The following is a 19,342-nucleotide window of genomic DNA, read 5'->3' as shown; positions in this document are numbered from 1 at the left end:
GATTTATCCAGTATTGGAAGAGCTGAGTCTTTTAATGTTAATCATGATAGGGTTAATCCCATCGACTGCAAAATGAATGAAATACCTGATCATTCATGGTCACGTGTTTTCTCCATAATCTACCAGGTCTTTAACCATGAAATACCCTGATAAAGAAGGGCAAATTCATGTCTTTTTTCAACAATCCAGTTTAGGGCCTATGACCTTAACAGCTGCTAATCTACTTCTGATAATGAATATTTTGCTTACTTAAGCTTCCATTGCTTTTACTCTCCCAACATTTGGATTGATTAAAAACTTAATTTTACAGAAGAATTTAAGAAAACTCCTCGGACATTTTTATACATAAGTGGGGTAAAAGGAGATTTAAACATAATATAATCATCATGTTGAAAAGAAAATGCTTATAGTATATGTGAAATGGAGTGCTTTAACCATGGTGTGTTTTTGATGACAAAGTAGAAGAATTCTCAGAATAACTTACTTACTGCCTGTTATGGCACTGGCACTTAGGGCAGCAATGAAGGTCCTCTGTCTCTGTCTGTCCAGATAAAGAAGGATTCTTCATTGCTGTTCCCATAAATTTTCTTCTTGACCAGTCGGGGTTGTATCCCTGAGCTGAACCCATGAACCCGGAGGACCAGTGGACCACTCTTAGTCTGGCCTCTAACCTTTGCACTGTTTGGCATGGGGGACCCTACCAAGAGCCAAGGCACAAGGCCCTGACTCCAGCCAACATGGCTCCCTGGGTCACAGAGGCACGCAAGCCTCCAAACCATATGACAAGGTTGTGGTCCTCTTGGAGGTCTCAGAATAAGAATCAGTTTTATTATAACTGATGTATGTGTTGTGAAGTGTGTTGTTTTATGGCAGCAAAACATTTTTGGGAACTTTGCCAGATTAAATTGTTTGTCAGTCAGATGCTGGTATATATGAAGATGACAACCAGCAGAACCATTTTCCTTTCTACCCTCTACCAATTATGCCCACCACCCCCAAAGTAATCTTTAAAGGTGTTGAGGACATGTGCAATTAGTATGCTCAAAATGCCCCTACCTAAAGCAGTCAAAGGTATGGATTCCTGCATGTCCCTCTCATGGTACAAATAATGGCTGGCCTACTTTTCTCCAATATTTCACTTAAATACCTCTGAAAGCTTGTTTCATTGTACTAGTGCACCATTCATATAACCTGTGAAATACTTCTGAAAGAATAAAGGTATTTCATGCTGATCCCCTGATGATTTTGTGTTTGGAGATATCTAATCTCAGTTTACGAAAGACCTTCACTAATTTACAATAGGGCATGTATTTTTTTAAACCATATCAATGTGCATTGGATTTTGACCTGAGTTCAAGTTTATTTCATGCTAATGTTAGCAGAAAAGTTGCTGTGAGTTTAAAAACTGAGAACAAGTGGAGAAGAATCTGATACTGTAAAGAGAGAAGAGTAGCATTTATATACTGCCTTTCATGACTGGATACTCCAAGTATTTTGTAGATAATGAAGTCATTTTGAAGAGTATGTTGTAATATAGGAAACAATTCACACAAAGCAAATTCTCACAAACAGCAGTGTGATAAACATCAGATAAGCTACTCTTGTATTGTTAGTGAGGGATTAGCACTGGCCACTTCATTAGAGATAACGTCTCCATTCTTCTTCAGAAAAGGTTTATGAGATCTTTTAATTCATCCAAAAGGTGTAGCATTCCCTCAGTAATGACCTGTAAGTTTAACCTACAGTAACACACACAAAATATTGAAGGGACTCAGCAGGTCGGAGGGCAATGAACAATCGACAGATAGAGAGGAATAAATTAAACATTTGTGTTTTTCAGCTACCTATACTTTAGGGTCTGAAAATCTCACCAGACTTTTTCCATTTATTTTCCTCCTGAGTCCAAAAACCTTATTATGCAGCTCGAAGGGATATTTGCTATGATAGTGTGTCTCTGAGGTGCCTTGGCATATTTTATAATGATAGAAGAGTTGCCTATATATTTATTGCTGAAATAAGATTCTGGATGATGAAAAAAAGAGCCAAAGTGAAAACTGAGTGCACTGTTGAGTAGTATTCTCATCGTGACTATGTAGGCAGGCACCTACGCAGCTAATTTCTCTTTGGAAGACCTGATTGATTCTGCCACCTTACAGTGAGTTCCACATTAAACCCCTGTTTCTTCTACAATATCAGTTAGTGGTTTGGTTGGTCACTGTAAATTACCCATGGTGTTGGTGGTTGGTAGGAGAATCAAGCTGTTGATCGACCTGAGAGAGTGGGTGTTCCAGTGCGCTAAGTGAGGGAAGAGGATTAATGAGATTGCTGTCAGGGCTGCCATAGACTTGATGGGTCAAAGGGTTTCAGTTTACGTAATCTGACAATGTGAGTAAAACCAAATTATCACTGCTGGATATATTCCTGAATGAGTGGCTCTCCTGCGGTAGTAGAATCATTATAGCACAGAAGAGAATGATTAGCCTACTGAGTCCATTATGATCTGCAGTGTAGTTATTCATCACGATTTCCCTATGTTGTCATTCCAGCCTTACAAATTATTTTCCCTCGGGTGTCCATGCAGTTAGTTACTCTTTGAAAAACCTGATTGACTCTGCAGCCTTATAGGCAGTAAATTCCGGATTAAACCCCTTCCCTCAACACGATTGGGATTTTTAAGTACTCCCCATCAGGAATTTCTCGGTATTAAAAGTGAAGGTAGTTAGTAAGCTGTTCTACTTCACTCTTACTGGAAAAACAGGTCAAATTGGGTTGACTTCTCAAACTTCTGCTAATGCCCCACCCTCGTACCCTACCCATTATTTATTTATATACACACATTCTTTCTCTCTCTCTCCTTTTTCTCCCTCTGTCCCTCTCACTATACCCCTTGCCCATCCTCTGGGTTCCCCCCCCCCACCTTTTCTTTCTCCCTGGGCCTCCTGTCCCATGATCCTCTCATATCCCTTTTGCCAATCAACTGTCCAGCTCTTGGCTCCATCCCTCCCCCTCCTGTCATTTTGGATCTCCCTCTCCCCCTGCCACTTTCAAATCTCTTACTAGCTGTTCTTTCAGTCAGTCCTGAAGTGTCAGCACTACAGGTAGAAATGGGAATAATGCCTTTGGAATTAAGAAGGATGCAACTGATGGCAAACTACTGGGCTAACTTGCAGGGGCACAATAATTCTCACCCTACTAAAGGAGTGTTGCAGGAGTGCTGGGAAAATGGGAGGTTTCAGAGGGATACCTTTAGTCAGGTAGGGAATGATATCGCGAAAGAATGTGGAGTGTTTGATCTGAGGATAAGTCCTTCAGTAGTTTATCCGGTTGTAGCTCCATGGAAGCTTGTATGGCCTGACATAGACTGGCATTTGTTAGAGGAAAAAAGGAAAGAAAGATATAAAACAGATTTGGTAAATGTATTTAACTGTCATGTGATGGAAAAGTATAGTGATTATACTCACATTTATACGGATGGTGCGAAGGAACCTGAAACAGGAGTGACAGGGTTTGGGGTGGTAGTACCAGCAAAAGAAATTGGAATCAGCAGAAGAACATCTAATAAGTTAGGGGTGTTTACAGTGGAGATGCTGGCAGTGTTGGTTGCGTTGCAATGGGGGCAGAAAGCCAGACAAGCCAAAGCATTGATATGTTCAGATTCATCCTCAGTTCTAGCAAGTTTAAGGTCTTTTCACACAGACAGTCGGCAAGATGTACCTTATGAAGTCCTTCAGTTAGTTACAACAATTGCAAATCAGGGAGGTCAGGTAAAATTTCTATGGGTTCCAGTACATGTAGGGGTGAAGGGGAATGAGAGGGTGGTTGAGTTGGCAAAGAGGGCGTTAAAGAAAGAAAATGTGGAAATGCACATTAGTATCAGTAAAGCAGAGGTTAAGTGTGTAATCTGGGAAAAAGTCAACTGAATGTGGCAAGAAAGATGGGACAGGGAGGGGAACGGGAGGCATTTATATCAAATACAAAAGAGTGTTGCAGTTACTAGGGTATGTAATGGAAACAGAAGAGAGGAAATTGTGTGGACTAGGTTAAGGCTGGGGCATTGTGCATTAAACAGAACATTGAAAATGATAGGGAAACACCAGACAGGATTGTGTGAGGAATGTCAGGAAGAGGAGTCAGTAGAACATGTAGTTCTGAGTTGCAGGAAGTATGGGATACAGAGAGAGATGATGAGAAATAAATTAAGGGAGTTGGGGATGCAGGAATTCACATTAAAAGGGTTGCTGGGCATGGGTGAGAGAGGACAAGTCCGGGTATTTTTAGCGTTTTTAAGGGGTACAGGGGTTTTTTAATAGAATATGACGAATAAACAGGAATAGGATACTAGGATGGTCAAAGATGGGAGGGTGAAGTGTATGTTTGTGTGTGTGTGTGTCTTCAACACAAAATGCATGTTTGGCTTGATTCGGAAACACCAGAATCCAGAATAAGGATTGTATTTCCAACGTCATGATAATTAAATGTGAAGCAATAATGAATTTGAACGGTGTATTAACTTTGAGATTTGTTTTTAATTCTTACGAATAATAGTAAATACGTTTCATTGCGTATTGCTTTTTCCCACAATTTACTGATTATTTTTATTGCAAGACAACTGTAGTTCATCCAGAATTCCCCGCCCCCCATCAATATGCTTTCTTTCTGTTATACACACAGCAACATTTGCGGCGAAGTAAGGAGTGCCCCTTTAAAAAAAAAGTCAGAGGGACACAAAGTCTGCAGTGTATCAGAGTCAGAAAGACGCGCGAGATCGTCGAGGACAGATGAACGTCCGTGCTTTATGTACAATTAGGTCTTGAAATTGCGCTTTAGGTGTAGGACGAAAGGTATCCATCTTTTCCTGCACTGTCGAATAAATCTCCGAACTATTCCAACGGACAACATGATTTGAGGAAAGTCCGAATCTGAAATCTGACAAGCACCTCTTCATACAATCATTAACCAGACAAATTCAAGCTGGTGCACTGTGAACGGTATAAAGGGAGCCGAAGAAATCAGAGTGGGATCTTTCTTCACCAGGACGCACCATGCAGACTTCCACTGGATGGGTTGTGTGGATTTTAGTCGGCACCTTCAGTTTGGGTAAGTACAATAAAGTCTTTCAGGTCTCGCCAAACTCAAGATTGTAACGTGAGGCTAAAAGGCAGAAAAGGGTGCAAGCAAAGTCGATAATGCTCAGGCTGTTTAGAGGGGGCGAATGTGGACAAATCGAAGCGAAGAATTTGAAAATTATTATAGCACAGTATTTATCAATGTTAAATATACAGCAAAAATAAGTTAATATTGTTGTATTTTTATCAATTTTTATTGAAAGAATTTAGGATTGACTGATATTTACTAAATGTTGTTTTGGATTTTTTGTATGACCAATACTTACCTTGATTGCATGGTAGATTGTACATTCAAGGCTAACGTTACGGTAAATTTGAATATGATTTCAAAGTATCAGATGCAACTCTGAATCTGCAGTAGGAAAATATGGTAAGCCTCCACAAACTAGCACAAACTCTGACACACACTCATAGCCACCACGGGATGACTGACTCATACTCCCATCTAGACTGGCAAAGAGCGATTGATGCATACAGTCCTCTATCTAACAAGAGCTACAACTAAACTGTGAATACCATACAAGGAACTTGCAGCTACTCTGTCAATAAATTGATTGTTCGTCAAGATCCTGTTTTTTCTAAACCAGAATCTAGGCACAGCCCTACTTGGCTAAAATCTTGTCCATTACGAAATACCCGGTGTCTTAGCTCTAATCTACTTCAGACTAAAAGGAAAAATGAGGTAAAAAGAATAAGGCACCTAAAAGTCGTCTTGGCACCAAACTGGATGCAGAACTTGTTTATGAGCTCCTTAATCTGAAATACAAAGGTGCCATTGTTGACCCAAATTAGTCTCCTCATGAGGTAATGAAGGGTGTTGTCAATGTTACTTTCAAGCTGAATTTTCTGTCAAATAACCTGTTCTGTTGCATAGCTTGGGTTTCATGAGAATCAGTCATCTCTGGACTTCATCAGTATCACGTGTCTCCTGGCCTCATTAGCAATGGATGGGGAGCAGAGAACTGAATTCCAGAGAAGAGGTGAAAGTGATTGCCTTTGGCATCACGACAGCATTTAACTAAGTTTGGCATCAAGAAACCAAAGTGTAACTGATGTCATTGTGTGATCAAGGGGAGCCTACTGCAATGGTTAGACTAGTACTTCATGCAAAGTAAGATGGTTTGGTTGCTGGGGTGGGGGGGGGTGGTGGGGGGGGGTAGTGAAATCATTCATCCATCCCAGGACATCACTGCAAGAATTCTTCCAGTCAGTCTTCTGGGACAAGCATTGTTCAACTCTTTCATCAATGGTCCTCCTCAGTGGTCAGACCTGGGGATGTTGCACAATGTTAAGTTTCGTTCACAGTTTAATGGTAAATTGAAGCTGTCCATACAAGCAGCAAGATCCAGTTAATTTGCAGGCATGTCTTGATAAGTGACAGGCAACAGGAGTGCTGGGCAATAGCCATCTTCAAAAAAATAACTTCAAAGTCAAGCTCCCTAATTTTCAACATAGTAAAACATTATCACTGACCAAAAGTTCAATGAAATAGTCATGTAGATGCAGGTTGAGTATCTTGCAGCAAGTGACACAGTTCCTGATGTGCCAAGATCTCTGCAAAGCATCCAAAGTTGAAAAGGGTGATTGCTCCAGTACCTGATGGCCGAGGGGTAATAACTGTTCCCGAACCTGGTGAAGTGGGACATGAGGCTCCTGTATCTCCTTCCTGATGGAAGCTGCGAGAAGAGATAATGGCCTGGGTGTTGAGGGTCTGTGATGATGGCCGCTGCTTCCCTGTGACACAGCTCCTTGTAAATGTGCTCAGTGGTGAGGAGAGCTGTATTCACTACTTTTGTAGTGTTTTCTGTTCAGAGGCGTTGGTGTTTCCATACTAGGCTGTGTTGCCACCAGCCAGAATACTCTCTAGAAATTTGTCAAAGTTTTACTTGATGGCAAATCTGTGCAAGCTTCTAAGACGGCAGAGGTACTAACGTGCCTTCTTTATAATGGCAGTTACATACTCGGCCCAGGGCAGATCCTCTTAAGTGACGATGCCAAGAGATTTGAAGTTGCTGACGCACTCCACTGCTGATCCCCTGATGAGAACTGGCTCATGGACCTCTGGTCTCCTCCTTCTGTAGTCAATCATAAGCTTTTTGGTTTTGCTGACGTTGAGTTGTTCTTGTGGCACCACTCAGCCAGATTCTCAACCTCCCTGCTCTCTGCTGATTCGTCGCCCTTTTGATTCGGCCCATAACACTGGTGTCATCAACAAACTTAAATGTGATATTGGAGTGATACAGTCATAATTTTAAAGCAAGTAAAGCAGGGGACTAAGTACACAGCTTCGTGGTGCATTTGTGCTGATGGGGATTGTGGAGGAGATGCTGTTGCCACTGTGAACCGACTGGGATCGGCAAGTGAGGAAATCGAGGTTCCAGTTACACAAGGAGGTATCGAGGCCTAGGTCTTAGTGCTTATTGAATAGTTTTGAGTGTATTGAATGCAGAGCTGTAGTCAATGAAGAGCATCCTACTGTATGCATCTTCATTGTCCAGATGTTCTGGAGCTGAGTGGAGAGGTGATGAAATGGCATCTGATGTTGACCTGTTGTGATAGTAAACAAATTGGAGCAAATGCAAGACGCTCCTCTGGCAAGAGTTGATATGATTCACACCCAAACTCCTAAAGTCCTTCATCACTGAGAATGTAAATGGTACTGGATGATAGTCAGTGAGGCAGGTTACTACATTCTTCTTGGGCGTGATTATAATTGAAGCTTTCCTGTCAGCGTAAGAGGTTAAAGATATTGGTGAAAACACCAGCAGGTTGAATAGCACAGCTTTCCCTTTCTTGGCCAGGTGCCCTGCCTGGGCTGGATGCTTTCTGTGGGTTCACCCTCCTGAAGGATGCTCTCCTGTCAGCCTCTGACTGAAAGCACAGGGGCACTGGGGCTGTGAGAGGTTGTGAAGGTGCCTCCATGTTTTGATCCTTGGGTGTGTGAAATAACTCCACTTTTGGCAATATTGTAGATTGACAGCGCACTCATAATGTAAACCTTTGTCGTCTTTACACCACTGTTGGATCATGGCCACGTATGTCAATATAGATGCACTTCAGTTAAGCTGCAACACTACTCTAATAACAGCTCCCAAATCCTTGACCTTTGAGTATGAGGAAGACAGGAACTACAAGCGCTTCTTTACCAATGTTTTCCTCCAAGCTGTGTAACATCCACTTTTAGAAACGTATTTCCATTCCTTCATTTTGACTGGGTTTAAATCCCGGAACTCCCTACCCATCAACACAGCAGAATTACTTTCACCAGAAGAACTGCAGAGATTCACAAAGGTAGCTCTCTGCCATTTTCTCATGGTAATAATGCTGATGTATAGCTCTCATAGCCTAAAAAAAATTAAAATAAACAAGATTCTCCCAACCACACATTACAAAATCAAATGAAACTTCAACATTAGTTTCAACCAAATAAAAATAGGACTGAGTATATAACAGATAACTGATTTACAATGCCAATTTTACACCCGTCATCAATTTGAAATTGCATTCTCAAATTAACAGACTCATGTGAGTCTGGCTTCAACAGCACTGCCTGTTACAGTGCTTGTTTCTGATTTGCTACAATACCTCCAACATTTTACTTTTTCCCTTGTGCATGGAAGAGTATTTCTTTTCTACTGTTTTTCTGATAACATTTCCAAGATTTTGAAGTAGCTTTATGAAGGAGCAGTGTAGCATGTTATTACAACATGCTCAGGCACATGATAAGGGAGGGGAAAATGTGATTCGAAGCATTTGTCAGTGAGTAGTGAGAATCTGGACATGTAACACTTCAATGCAAAATTGTTTCTGTCACTTCAATAGTATTTCAATCAAATGCTAGATGTTAAGATGGAATTTCATGTAAACATGGTTGTCTTGCATCCAGCAAAGTTACATTAAATTTATATAAAAGGGAAAACATCATGAGTAGGTTATAATTTTAAGTTAAATTTGCCATTGATACGTGTTCTGAATTAATTGCCCTATAGGTTAAATCGGGCACACTTTGTATTTACACAAAGACATCAAAGTTTAGCATAGAAGTTATTCTGATTTATATTGCCAAAGACTCAATAGAGCAAGGAAGGTGGCTTGTGACTTAAGACTAACTTTGTTGTTTGTCATGGTTTTTAATGAATTCTTGGCAGAACAAATGCTTAATAAGTCAGATATTTGTAAAGCTTGAGCCAGATGCAGAAATGGTGTGACAAATCCTTATTAGTTTTGTTGAAGTAAGATGTATAAACACCGTTTTACTACAAGGCCTATTCGGTACGAGAATACCAACAACTGGAAAGTATATTGGCTGGATAGAATTTAAAAGGCACAAATCACCATGTGGCTGTCAAGAATTTAGAATGTTGAGAACTCAGATCTATAGTTACAATTTTCAGTCACCAGTTTTTACTTTCAGGGACACAGGCAAAGATCAGTTTTTAAATGCTCCATATCCATGTATCGCTAAATTGCTGGAGATTTGAATTTTGAATACTGTAATTTGATAACATCACTAGTGACTTAATGTTTTATTGAATCACTGCTTGAAAATCAAAACTTGCCAAGTTTATCAAATTGCACTGCCAAATTATAGATGAGTGGGTAAAGGAAGTATTAGAATCACTTCTAACTGATTGAGAATTGTGCTGTATAATTAGCTGAAAACTAGGCTGTTCATTACATCTTGCAGATTAAAAAAAATTACTGTACAAACATAGAATAATTTCATTGTTCCCTCCAAAACAGTGGATTTTCCTGTTTTACATGTCTTGCGTTGAAGCATTGTCATTGGAAGAATTACTTTCAATGAATATTGAAATGCAGTTTGTGATATTAATGTGATTTGATCAATTATATTTCAATCTCTGCAGCAGCAAGTGGACTAACAGAGATCCGATGGTGTGTTACTTCTCCTCCTGAGATGAAAAAGTGTAGCCAAATGAAGGAAGCTTTTCAATCTGCTAAAATTCAACCCTTGATATCCTGTGTTACTGGAGACTCGGCCATGGATTGTGCAAAAAAAATAGCGGTATGATTATCCTTCTCCTGTTCCTAAAGCTCTTTCTCAAAAAGGTTAACCGCCTACTGTATTTAGATATGTTTTATTAAAATACTTTGGTTCTGAGTTTCAACTACTTCCTTAAATTACATCTTACATGAAAAGCAAGTCATTTTAGTGTTAACATTAACACTGATAGATGCTTGCAAATAACTCCTGTCAATGGTCTTGTTTTTCTCAGGAAGGGAGTACATAATTTTAGATGGTATAATTTGGTATTAATGGCTTTTCAGAACCATTAACCTTAATGTGACTTAGAATCATAGATTCATAGAACACTGCACCATAGATGGGCTAAGTGGCCTGTTTCTACGCTGGGCCAAACCATTCATCTACCTAGTCCCATCAACCTGCACCCAAACCAGAGCCCTCCATACCGTTCTCATCCATGTACCTATCCAAATTTCTCTTAAATGTTGAAATCAACCCCTTATCCACCACGTGCGCTGGCAGCTTGTTCCATGCTCTCACCACTCCCTGAGTGAAGAGGTTCTCCCTTATGTTCCCCTTAAATATTTTACTTTCACCCTTGAACCATAACATCTAGCTGTGGTCCCACCCAACCTCAGCAGAAAAACCTGCTTGCATTTACTCTGTCTATACCCTTCAATTTGTCTTGCGACAACCATGGATCTGCACCTGGAAAGTCTTCACTCTCCAGGGCGCAGGCCTGGGCAAGGTTGTATAGAAGACCAGCAGTTGCCCATGTTGCAAGTCTCCCCTCTCCACGACACTGATGTTGTCCAAGGGAAGGGCATTAGGACCCATACAGCTTGGCACCAGTGTGGTCGCCTAGCACTGTGTGATTAAGTGCCTTGCTCAAAGACACAACACGCTGCCTTGGCTGGGGCTCGAACTCACGACCTTCAGATCACTAGTCGAATGCCTTAACCACTTGGCCACGTGCCCACACAATTTGTATACCCCTATCAAATCTCCCCTCATTCTTCTATGCTCCAGGGAATAACCTATTCATCTTTCCCCTATAACTCAGGTCCTCAAGCCCTGGCAACATCCTTGTAAATTTTCTCTGCACTCTTTCAATCTTATTTACATCTCTCCCGTAGGTAGCTGACCAAAACTGGACACAATGCTCCAAATTAGGCCTCACCAATGTCTTATACGATTTCAACATAAGAACCCAACTTGTGTACTCGGTACATTGATTTATGAAGGCCAATGTGCCAAAAGCTTTCGTTTATGAGCCTATCTACCTAGGATAGCACTTTCAAGGAATTATGGAAATTCCCAGATCCCTCTGCTCTACCACACTCCTCAGTGCCCTACTGCTCACCATTTAAGACCCCCCCCCCCGTTGGTCTTCCCAAAGTGCAATACCTCACACTTTAAATGCTGGAGCAACTGTAATGGAAAAGAGTAAATGGTCGATGTTTTGGGCTGAGACTCTTCATCAGGACCCTCTTGATGAAACGGCTTGGCCTGAAACATCAACAGTTTACTCTTTTCCATAGACACTGCCTGGCCTGCTGTGCTTCTCCAGCATTTTGTGTGCGTTGCTTTGGATTTCCATCATCTGCAGATTTTCTTGTGTTTGTGACACCTCACACTTGTCTGCATTAAATTCCATTTGCCATTTTTCAGCCCAGTTTTTCAGCTAGTCCTGATCCCGCTGCAAACTTCGATAGTCTTCCTTGCTGCTTACTACACCAACACCCCCCCCGCCAAATCTTGGTGTCATCGCAAATTTGCTGATTCAGTTTATTACATCATCGTACAGATCGTTGATATAGATGACAAACAACAATGGACTCAGTACCATTCCCTCTGTCACCACAATAGGCACTGGCCTTCAGTCAGAGCAGCAACTATCTACAACCACGTTCTGGCTTCTTCTGGAAATCCAATTTACTACCCCATCTTAAAGGCCAAGTGACTGAACTTTCTTCACCTACATCCAATGAGGGATCTTGTCAAAGGCCTTGCTAAAGTCCATGTGGACAGCATCCACTGCCTTGCATTCATCACCTTTCCTGGTAACTTCCTCAAAAAAATGACATAAAATCGGTTAGACACAACTTACCATGCACAAAGCCGCGCTGACTATCCCTAATCAGTCCGTCTGTCCAAATACTTATATGTCTGGACCCTTGGAAGACCTTCCAGTAACTTTCCTGCTGCTGATGACAGGCTCACCGGCTTATAATTTCCTGGCTTATTCTTAGAGCCTTTCTTAAACAACTGAACAACATTAGCTATTCTCTAATCCTCAGGTGCCTCATCCATGGCTAAGGATATTTCAAGTATCTCTGCTAGGACCCCTGCAGTTTCAGCACTATCCTCCCATTGAGTCTGAGAGAACACATTGTCAGGTTCTGGGGATTTATCCACCATAATTTACCTCAAGACAGCAAACGCCGCCTCCTCTGTAACCTGTGTTGGGTTCATGACCTCGTTGCTGAATTGCCTCGCATCTATAGACTCTGTGTTTGTCTCACCAGTAAATACAGATGCAAAAAAATCCACTTAAGATCTCCCCCACCTCTTTTGGCTCCACACATAGATTACCATTCTGATCTTGCAGAGGACCAATTTTGTCCCTTGCTATACTTTAGCTCTTAATATATCTGTAGAAGCTCTTAGGATTCTCCTTCCCCTTGTCTATTATAGTCAACTTGTGTCTTTTAGTCCTCCTGATTTCCTTCTTCACTGTTCTCTTGCATTTCTTAAACTCCTCAAGTACCTCATTTGTTCCTACCTGCCTATACCTGTGATGCACCACCTCCTTCTTCTTAACCAGGGCCTCAATGTCTCTTGAAAATCTGTTATCCTTGCCTTTTATTCTGACCGGAACATACAAACTGTGTACTTTCAAAATTTCACTTTTGAAGGCCTCCCACTTACCAAGTGCACCTTTGCCAGAAAACAACCTGCTCAATCCACACTTGTCGGATCCTTTCTGATACCATCAAAAATTGGCCTTTCTCCAATTTAGGATCTCAACCCGAGGATCTGACCTGGCCTTTTCCATAATTACCTTGAAACTAAAGATGTTATGATCACTAGATGTGAAGTGTTCTGTGTAAACTTCTATCACCTACCCTGTCTCATTCCCTTATTGCGTAACTGGACTCTGAATGCTCAAGTATTCTGCCTGATTCGGGTGATAGATTCAATTCAATATGAAAACTTGGATCCTAGGACCTAGATTAACATTTTGGTATGGGGAATAGCTGGAGCTTAGTCTGTGCATGCTCTGTTTATTTCTCCAGGCCTTAGAGATATAGTTTGGTTTTCTTGCGGTACCAGTGAGACCAGAGTGCTCAGGCGTACTGCAGGTAAAATGATTTAGATTGCTGCCACATTGGCTTCCATTACAGTGCTCCCCCACAGTTGCTCTGTTGCCAGGTGAAGTGACCTGATGTCCTTAGGCACCAGTTTAACAAGCTATATCAAGAAGCTTGTTAACATCCCGCATCCTGTCGCCCCGACATCATTGAGGTCATGGCCCAAAATCATAGTTAGTTCTTTTGTTGACAGATCTGGAATGATTAAAGCAAACTTCAAAATCTGTTCCTATGTACAGTACACTTGCACACTTTTTATCCTTAAGCAGTTAGTTTTTATATATGAATTAATTCATTGAGATTTCTGAATTAAAATTGAATAAAATAGGCCACAATATTTAGATTCTACAATTTAAAAAGAATGTGAGAGTACAGCAAGATCCCAGTTTACAAAAACAGACAGTAAAGTTTGACACTGACTCCACTATTGATCTGTAGAATTAAGTCTGAGAAATATTCAACAGGTTAGGCAACACCTACTGGTATGACGAAAGACATGGATTTGTATTGTCCTGATGTCAAAATTGAGAAAAGCTGAAGACTTAAATTTCAGAGAAAGAAGGGAGAGTTGAAAAGACCAAAAGATGAAGTCTCTTCTGTTACATTCCCCACCCAACGGGGAATCAATGTTCAGGGTGAATCCTGAGTGAGGATTCTGTTGGTTTTAAAACAACAAGAGCAGGCTTTGCAAGTCCGATCTTAGTTCCTGTGAGAACCATGCCATTCTCCGAGTTTCTGTGTTTCCATTGCATCTCTGCCACTTTCCACTACAGTGTTTCTAATAAGTCTTCCTTTTTTTTTCCTCCTTTAGGTTCCCTCTATCATATTTGAGAAGGCTCACAACCACATCTGTTCTTAGAACCTCAATTCTACTTTTACTCCTTCACCACCCATTAACCCACCCCACCATCCCCCACCACCACTCACTCACCACCCTTTGTTTCCCCATGCATTGCCACTCTACGCTTACACTCTACGCTCACCTCATATCTATACAGACACAATCACTTTCCTACTGTTCCCCTTCCATTTCCTCTCAGTCACCTTGTGTTCAGAGCCTTGTGCCCCTAGTGTTTTATGTACATTCGGTCAGTCTATGAATATAAGCTACTCTTGTGTGTATACTGCCATACTCAACAGCTACTGATAAATTTTGTTTTATAGCATTGCTTTTATATTTATATTTATTGTGTTTTTATGCTTATGGTGTATTTTTATGCTGTATTGGATCAGAGTAACAATCATTTTATTCTCCTTCACACTTGTATACCGAAGAACGACAATAAACAGTGTTGAATCTTGAATCTCCTCCTACCCCAGTCTACAGTTCTCCTCGACCCGTCTTCCACTCCACCACATTCAATAGATCCTCCAAGATTTCTAGCTTGATGCAACCATCAAGCCTATCTTCCCTTTCTGTTTCAGCATTTTGAAGAGAGTTTTCTTCCAGGATTTACTTATCCTTTTCTGATAATACTTAACTCGTCTTCTGTTGACACCTTCAATGCAACTTCAAAAGTTACAACATTTTGCCTTTACCTACTGTCCTGCCACCCAGAGCTGCAAATACACTTCCCATTCAGAACGACAATTTACTTGTACTTATTCCATTAATTATGTTGTGTTTGATGCTTGTGATGTTGTCTTCTTCACTTGGGGGGGGCGGGGGGGGAAACAAACGCTATTGAGAAAATGGAAGGAGAAATGTGTGTTAGACCAGCGATTTCTATAGAGCAAAGGTGGGGTTATCACAATGTTGTGGAGCTGGATCGGAAGATGAGATGAGGGTCATGGTGCTTGTGAGGGTGGGATGATGCTGAAATGTGGGGTTTACAGTGACCTGGACGGAGTCTACCCAGAGAGTAAGAGCAGGTTAATTTGGGGAGCAGGGTGCTAAGTATACAGTGGGTAAATTCTAGTTTCCGCAGACCACAAGCAGTGCTGAGAGGCTGTTTAAACTCTTCCAAACACCAGACGGCCAATGCCTTTAGCTGCTGGGTTTATCTTGAAGAAGAGATGAAACCTGAAGCAAACAACCTTGTTTAATTGAGTAATCTTTCTGTACAGAGAAGTTAGGCTGTTTGTCCTGTTCAGACCACTTCTTCAGCTAAAGTGGAAGGAAGGATGTAGGGTGGGATCAAATCTGATTCTTAAAAGTGTTACCTCCCTCAAACCAACGCCCATTTTCTGGAGTTTAAATTTGCCCTCTAGATATTTTCATGCCATGTGAATGAAGCATTTCCTTACCTTCCCACTCTGGAGGTCCCCAACAAATAAAACAGAATAACCTATTTGTCATATAATATCTGCACTAAGAATAAGTGGCTTATTGGTCTCTCCTGGTGAAAGCAAACAGGATGATTTAGATTTTCCAGCTAACCACATTACGAACTATAAACCAGACGGAAAAGTTACTTCTGACTGTAAACAACATCATTCAGCTAATAACACTTGTGTTACTCAGGCAACCTCAACCCAGCCAAACAACTGTAAACTGGAGTTATATACAGGTGGAAACTCATTTCATCGGTCACAAAGGTAGAGCATGATTTTAGCAGCAAATGATATTTTACCAGTCAACTGCAAAATCTCAATCTATGAATGGCCGCAAAACAAGGGAGAGCAGATAACTGAAGGCTAGGAGCATTTGGTTGATGCTGACCAGTTCGATGGGTGAACAAAGGACTGTGGATGAGGGATGGGTTTAAATAGGCTGCAGGTGATGAGTTGGAAACGAGTGGCAGGTGACTCCTGTTAGCTGGTTGAACACTGGAGGTGCCTGCCTGCGCAGGCTTGACATTATCAATCATTCAAATTCATTGATTTACAGTATTGCAGGGAAGGGTAGCATTTAATTCCCCCCCCTAGCTGAGCCACATTTTGAACTTGCACAGTCAGTGCGGAGATGATACACCCACAGTCCTGTTAGATAGAGTTAACTAATCTGGAATTAGATAAATGATAGAATGGTGAGATACACTAAGTGGCCACTTTATTAGGTACCAGAGTGGAGCCAGGTATGACCTTCTGCCGTAGTCCATCCACTTAAAGGCTGAACTCTTCGGCACACCTCTGTTGTAACATAACTTGAGTCCATGTTGCCTTCCTGTCAGGTTGAACCAGTCTGGCCATTCTCCTCTGAGTTCTCATTAACAAGGTGTTTTCACCCACAGAACTGCTGATCATTGAATGTTTTTGTTTTCCGCATTATTCTCTGTAAACTCTGGAGATGATTGTGTGTGAAAATCTCAGGAGATCAGCAGTTTCTGAGATCCTCAAACCACCCTATCTGGCACCAACAATCATTCCATGGTCAAAGTAGCATACATCATATTTCTGACCGTGTCTGCATGCTTTTATGCATTGAGTTGCTTCCACATGATTGACTGATTGGATATTTGCATTAACAAGCAGATGTACCTAATAAAGTTGCCACAGACAGTATTTTCAAGTCATGACAGTGAGTGACTTGCAACAGACTTGGAGGTAGTGATATTCCTTCATGTACAATGGCCTTGTTATTCTTGGTGATAAATTAGGAAATGATGCTTCAAAGTTAGAGTGTGTGGAGCCTCTAGGGAAGATCAAATCTGAATGTTATTAAAATACTTGCAGCAAGTCTTGATTTTTGTTCTGGCTTCTAACATACTGTAGATCCCCAACAGGCAGCCAACAAAGTGCAACATTCATCTCAACATGTTTGGGATTTTCATTGTCGAGAAGCCAAAGCTGTCTTCAGGTTGTTCCCACAGCAGCAGGCCTTCACAGCATCTGCTATACCTAATACCGCATTGTCTAAAATGGGCTTCCCTGAACAGGACCCCGACCAATGTTAGGGATGCAAGCTGTTGTTAGATCTGGAGAGGATATCATCCAGAAGGTTCTTTGGAAGTCAAGAATGAGGCCCAAATCTTATGGTTGCAGCCATTTTATGAGATGTTTGTCATAGTACAGGTTAGATTGAGTCAATATTTACCAGCAAGGCAAGTAACACAACAGCTAGTGAGAAAAGACTCAAAGCAAGTAAAAGCACAAAAGACTGGAGACTTTGTGTTCCCTCCTCATGCTGCAAACCAGTTGGAACTGGTTAGATAAGGGAATTTTCTCAGATAAGTCTGTGAAAAAAGCAACGACAGTCTTGAATTATGTTGTTATGACACAGGCAAAACCTGTTACTATTAGTTATTTTTCAAAAAATAAGGAAGTTTCAACTGGTAAATTTCTTCCATCATTTAACAGAACAAGGAAGCGGATGCAGTCTCTTTGGATGCTGGGGACCTCTATCAAGCTGCAAGGGAGTATAAACTAAAGCCTGTGGTTGCAGAGAAATATGATCAAGGTATTGCACATATGAAGACATAAAGGTATTTAACATTAATAGGAGGTACTACTTGCACACACCCAATACTTGCATCCCATACAATTCACTTTTATGCAGGTAAAGAAGAGCTCTGATCAAACTTTTCTATTTAAGAGCTGCATCAGACTCCATGCTGTACAGAGGGAGCCACAGAATTGTGAGTGGGGGAAGTGTATCGGGGAGATCACATCTCTAGCTTTGAAGATTTGAGAAACTGAAGAACGTCAAAGGGACAAATTGCAGATAGTTTTGTTACAGGAGTAGTAATCCAGAGATCTTTATTTGTTTACAGTGTTACATGGGAAAGCTGATTAAACACTAAAGGGTGAAGTTTGTGTGCTGAGATGTTTTAACTACAGCATATATTGGGATCAGCACCTCTGACTGTAAAGGGGTGAGGAACGTTGAACATAAAACGTAGAACAGTACAGGCCCTTTGGCCCACAATGTTGTGCTGACCTTTTAACCTACTCCAAGATGTAGCTGGTGTTAGGCTGGTGGTGGGAAGAAGAGTAGTAGTCCAATCACAGACTTTACATTTTTTTTTGTCTGCTCAATAATCAGTTTTGTCAGCCAGTGTTTGTGGAGGTGAGGCTTGGATTGCTGGAATAGTGAATGCGAGGGGAGAGGCTGGGGTATAAACTGGCAAGTAATGATAGTCGGCAAAAGTCAGCTGGGGAGCAGCCGTGAATGATTGGTGATCCTGGCGAGTTTCCAGGTGCTCATTCAAACATTTGCTGACATAATCATGGTGTCATAGAGCAGGAAAGAAGCCCTTTGATCAAGTGAGTCTGCGCCTACTTGAATAATCCTACACCAATCTCAGGTATATGGTCTCATTCAAGTGTTTAAATTAATGTCCGCCTCCTTGAAACAGGTTGGTAACCTGTTGCCTTCCCACCTCCATTAAAATTGGAGATAAACAATTAAAGGCAAGTTAGATTTGTGACTTTTTTTTTCAATTCTGCCACTTTTCAAATGGAAATTCAAGAGTTAATGATAGTGCCAAGTTCTCTAATATTTGGTGTGGCATTGCAATATTATTAAAATTCCAAGAACTTGAAACTAAATATTTATTAGATTAGCCTTGATTCACATTGCTACTAATTTATATTTTTGTTTCTTTCTCTTTTGTTTAGAAGTTGGAACCTTTTATTATGCAGTAGCTGTTGTTAGAAAATCTGACAGTTCAACCACGATTAACAATCTGAAAATGAAGAAGTCCTGCCATAGTGGATTTAGTACAGCAGCAGGATGGAAGGTTCCCATCGGTTATCTGATTAATACCAGGAAGATGTCTGTGATGGGCTGCAAATTTTCACAAGGTAAAGCTCATATTTAAATGCTATTTTATGTTATTTTGAGAGTTGCTATCCATTTTGTTCAATATCTACCTTACTCTCTCTCTTACCAATCAGAAGACATTTACTTGTTTCTATTTTTGCCTCCCATTTGTCATTTTCAGTCTCCTTCAATTTACCTCCTTTACTCTGTC

The 19,342-nt window shown here is 41.0% G+C and overlaps 1 protein-coding gene across 2 annotated transcripts in view; it reads left to right on the top strand.

Moving 5' to 3' along the window:
• Positions 1-4,735: 4,735 nt before the first annotated feature.
• Positions 4,736-19,342, top strand: part of meltf (melanotransferrin) — an 86,165-nt gene continuing 71,558 nt past the window's right edge. Inside the window, exons 1-4 of one of the 2 annotated variants that reach the window (XM_063045537.1) lie at positions 4,736-5,097; positions 9,998-10,152; positions 17,727-17,826; positions 18,987-19,172. In XM_063045537.1, coding sequence (XP_062901607.1) covers positions 5,043-5,097; positions 9,998-10,152; positions 17,727-17,826; positions 18,987-19,172 — 496 coding nt within the window. In that variant the 5' untranslated portion in view covers positions 4,736-5,042. Of the gene's footprint in view, positions 5,098-9,994; positions 10,153-17,726; positions 17,827-18,986; positions 19,173-19,342 lie in introns of both variants that reach the window. The other variant, XM_063045535.1, reaches the window with a different exon arrangement.

This window comes from Mobula hypostoma, chromosome 4 (genome assembly GCF_963921235.1).
Source record: "Mobula hypostoma chromosome 4, sMobHyp1.1, whole genome shotgun sequence".
NCBI lineage: Eukaryota > Metazoa > Chordata > Chondrichthyes > Myliobatiformes > Myliobatidae > Mobula > Mobula hypostoma.
This window is presented reverse-complemented; position numbering and strand designations above follow the sequence as displayed.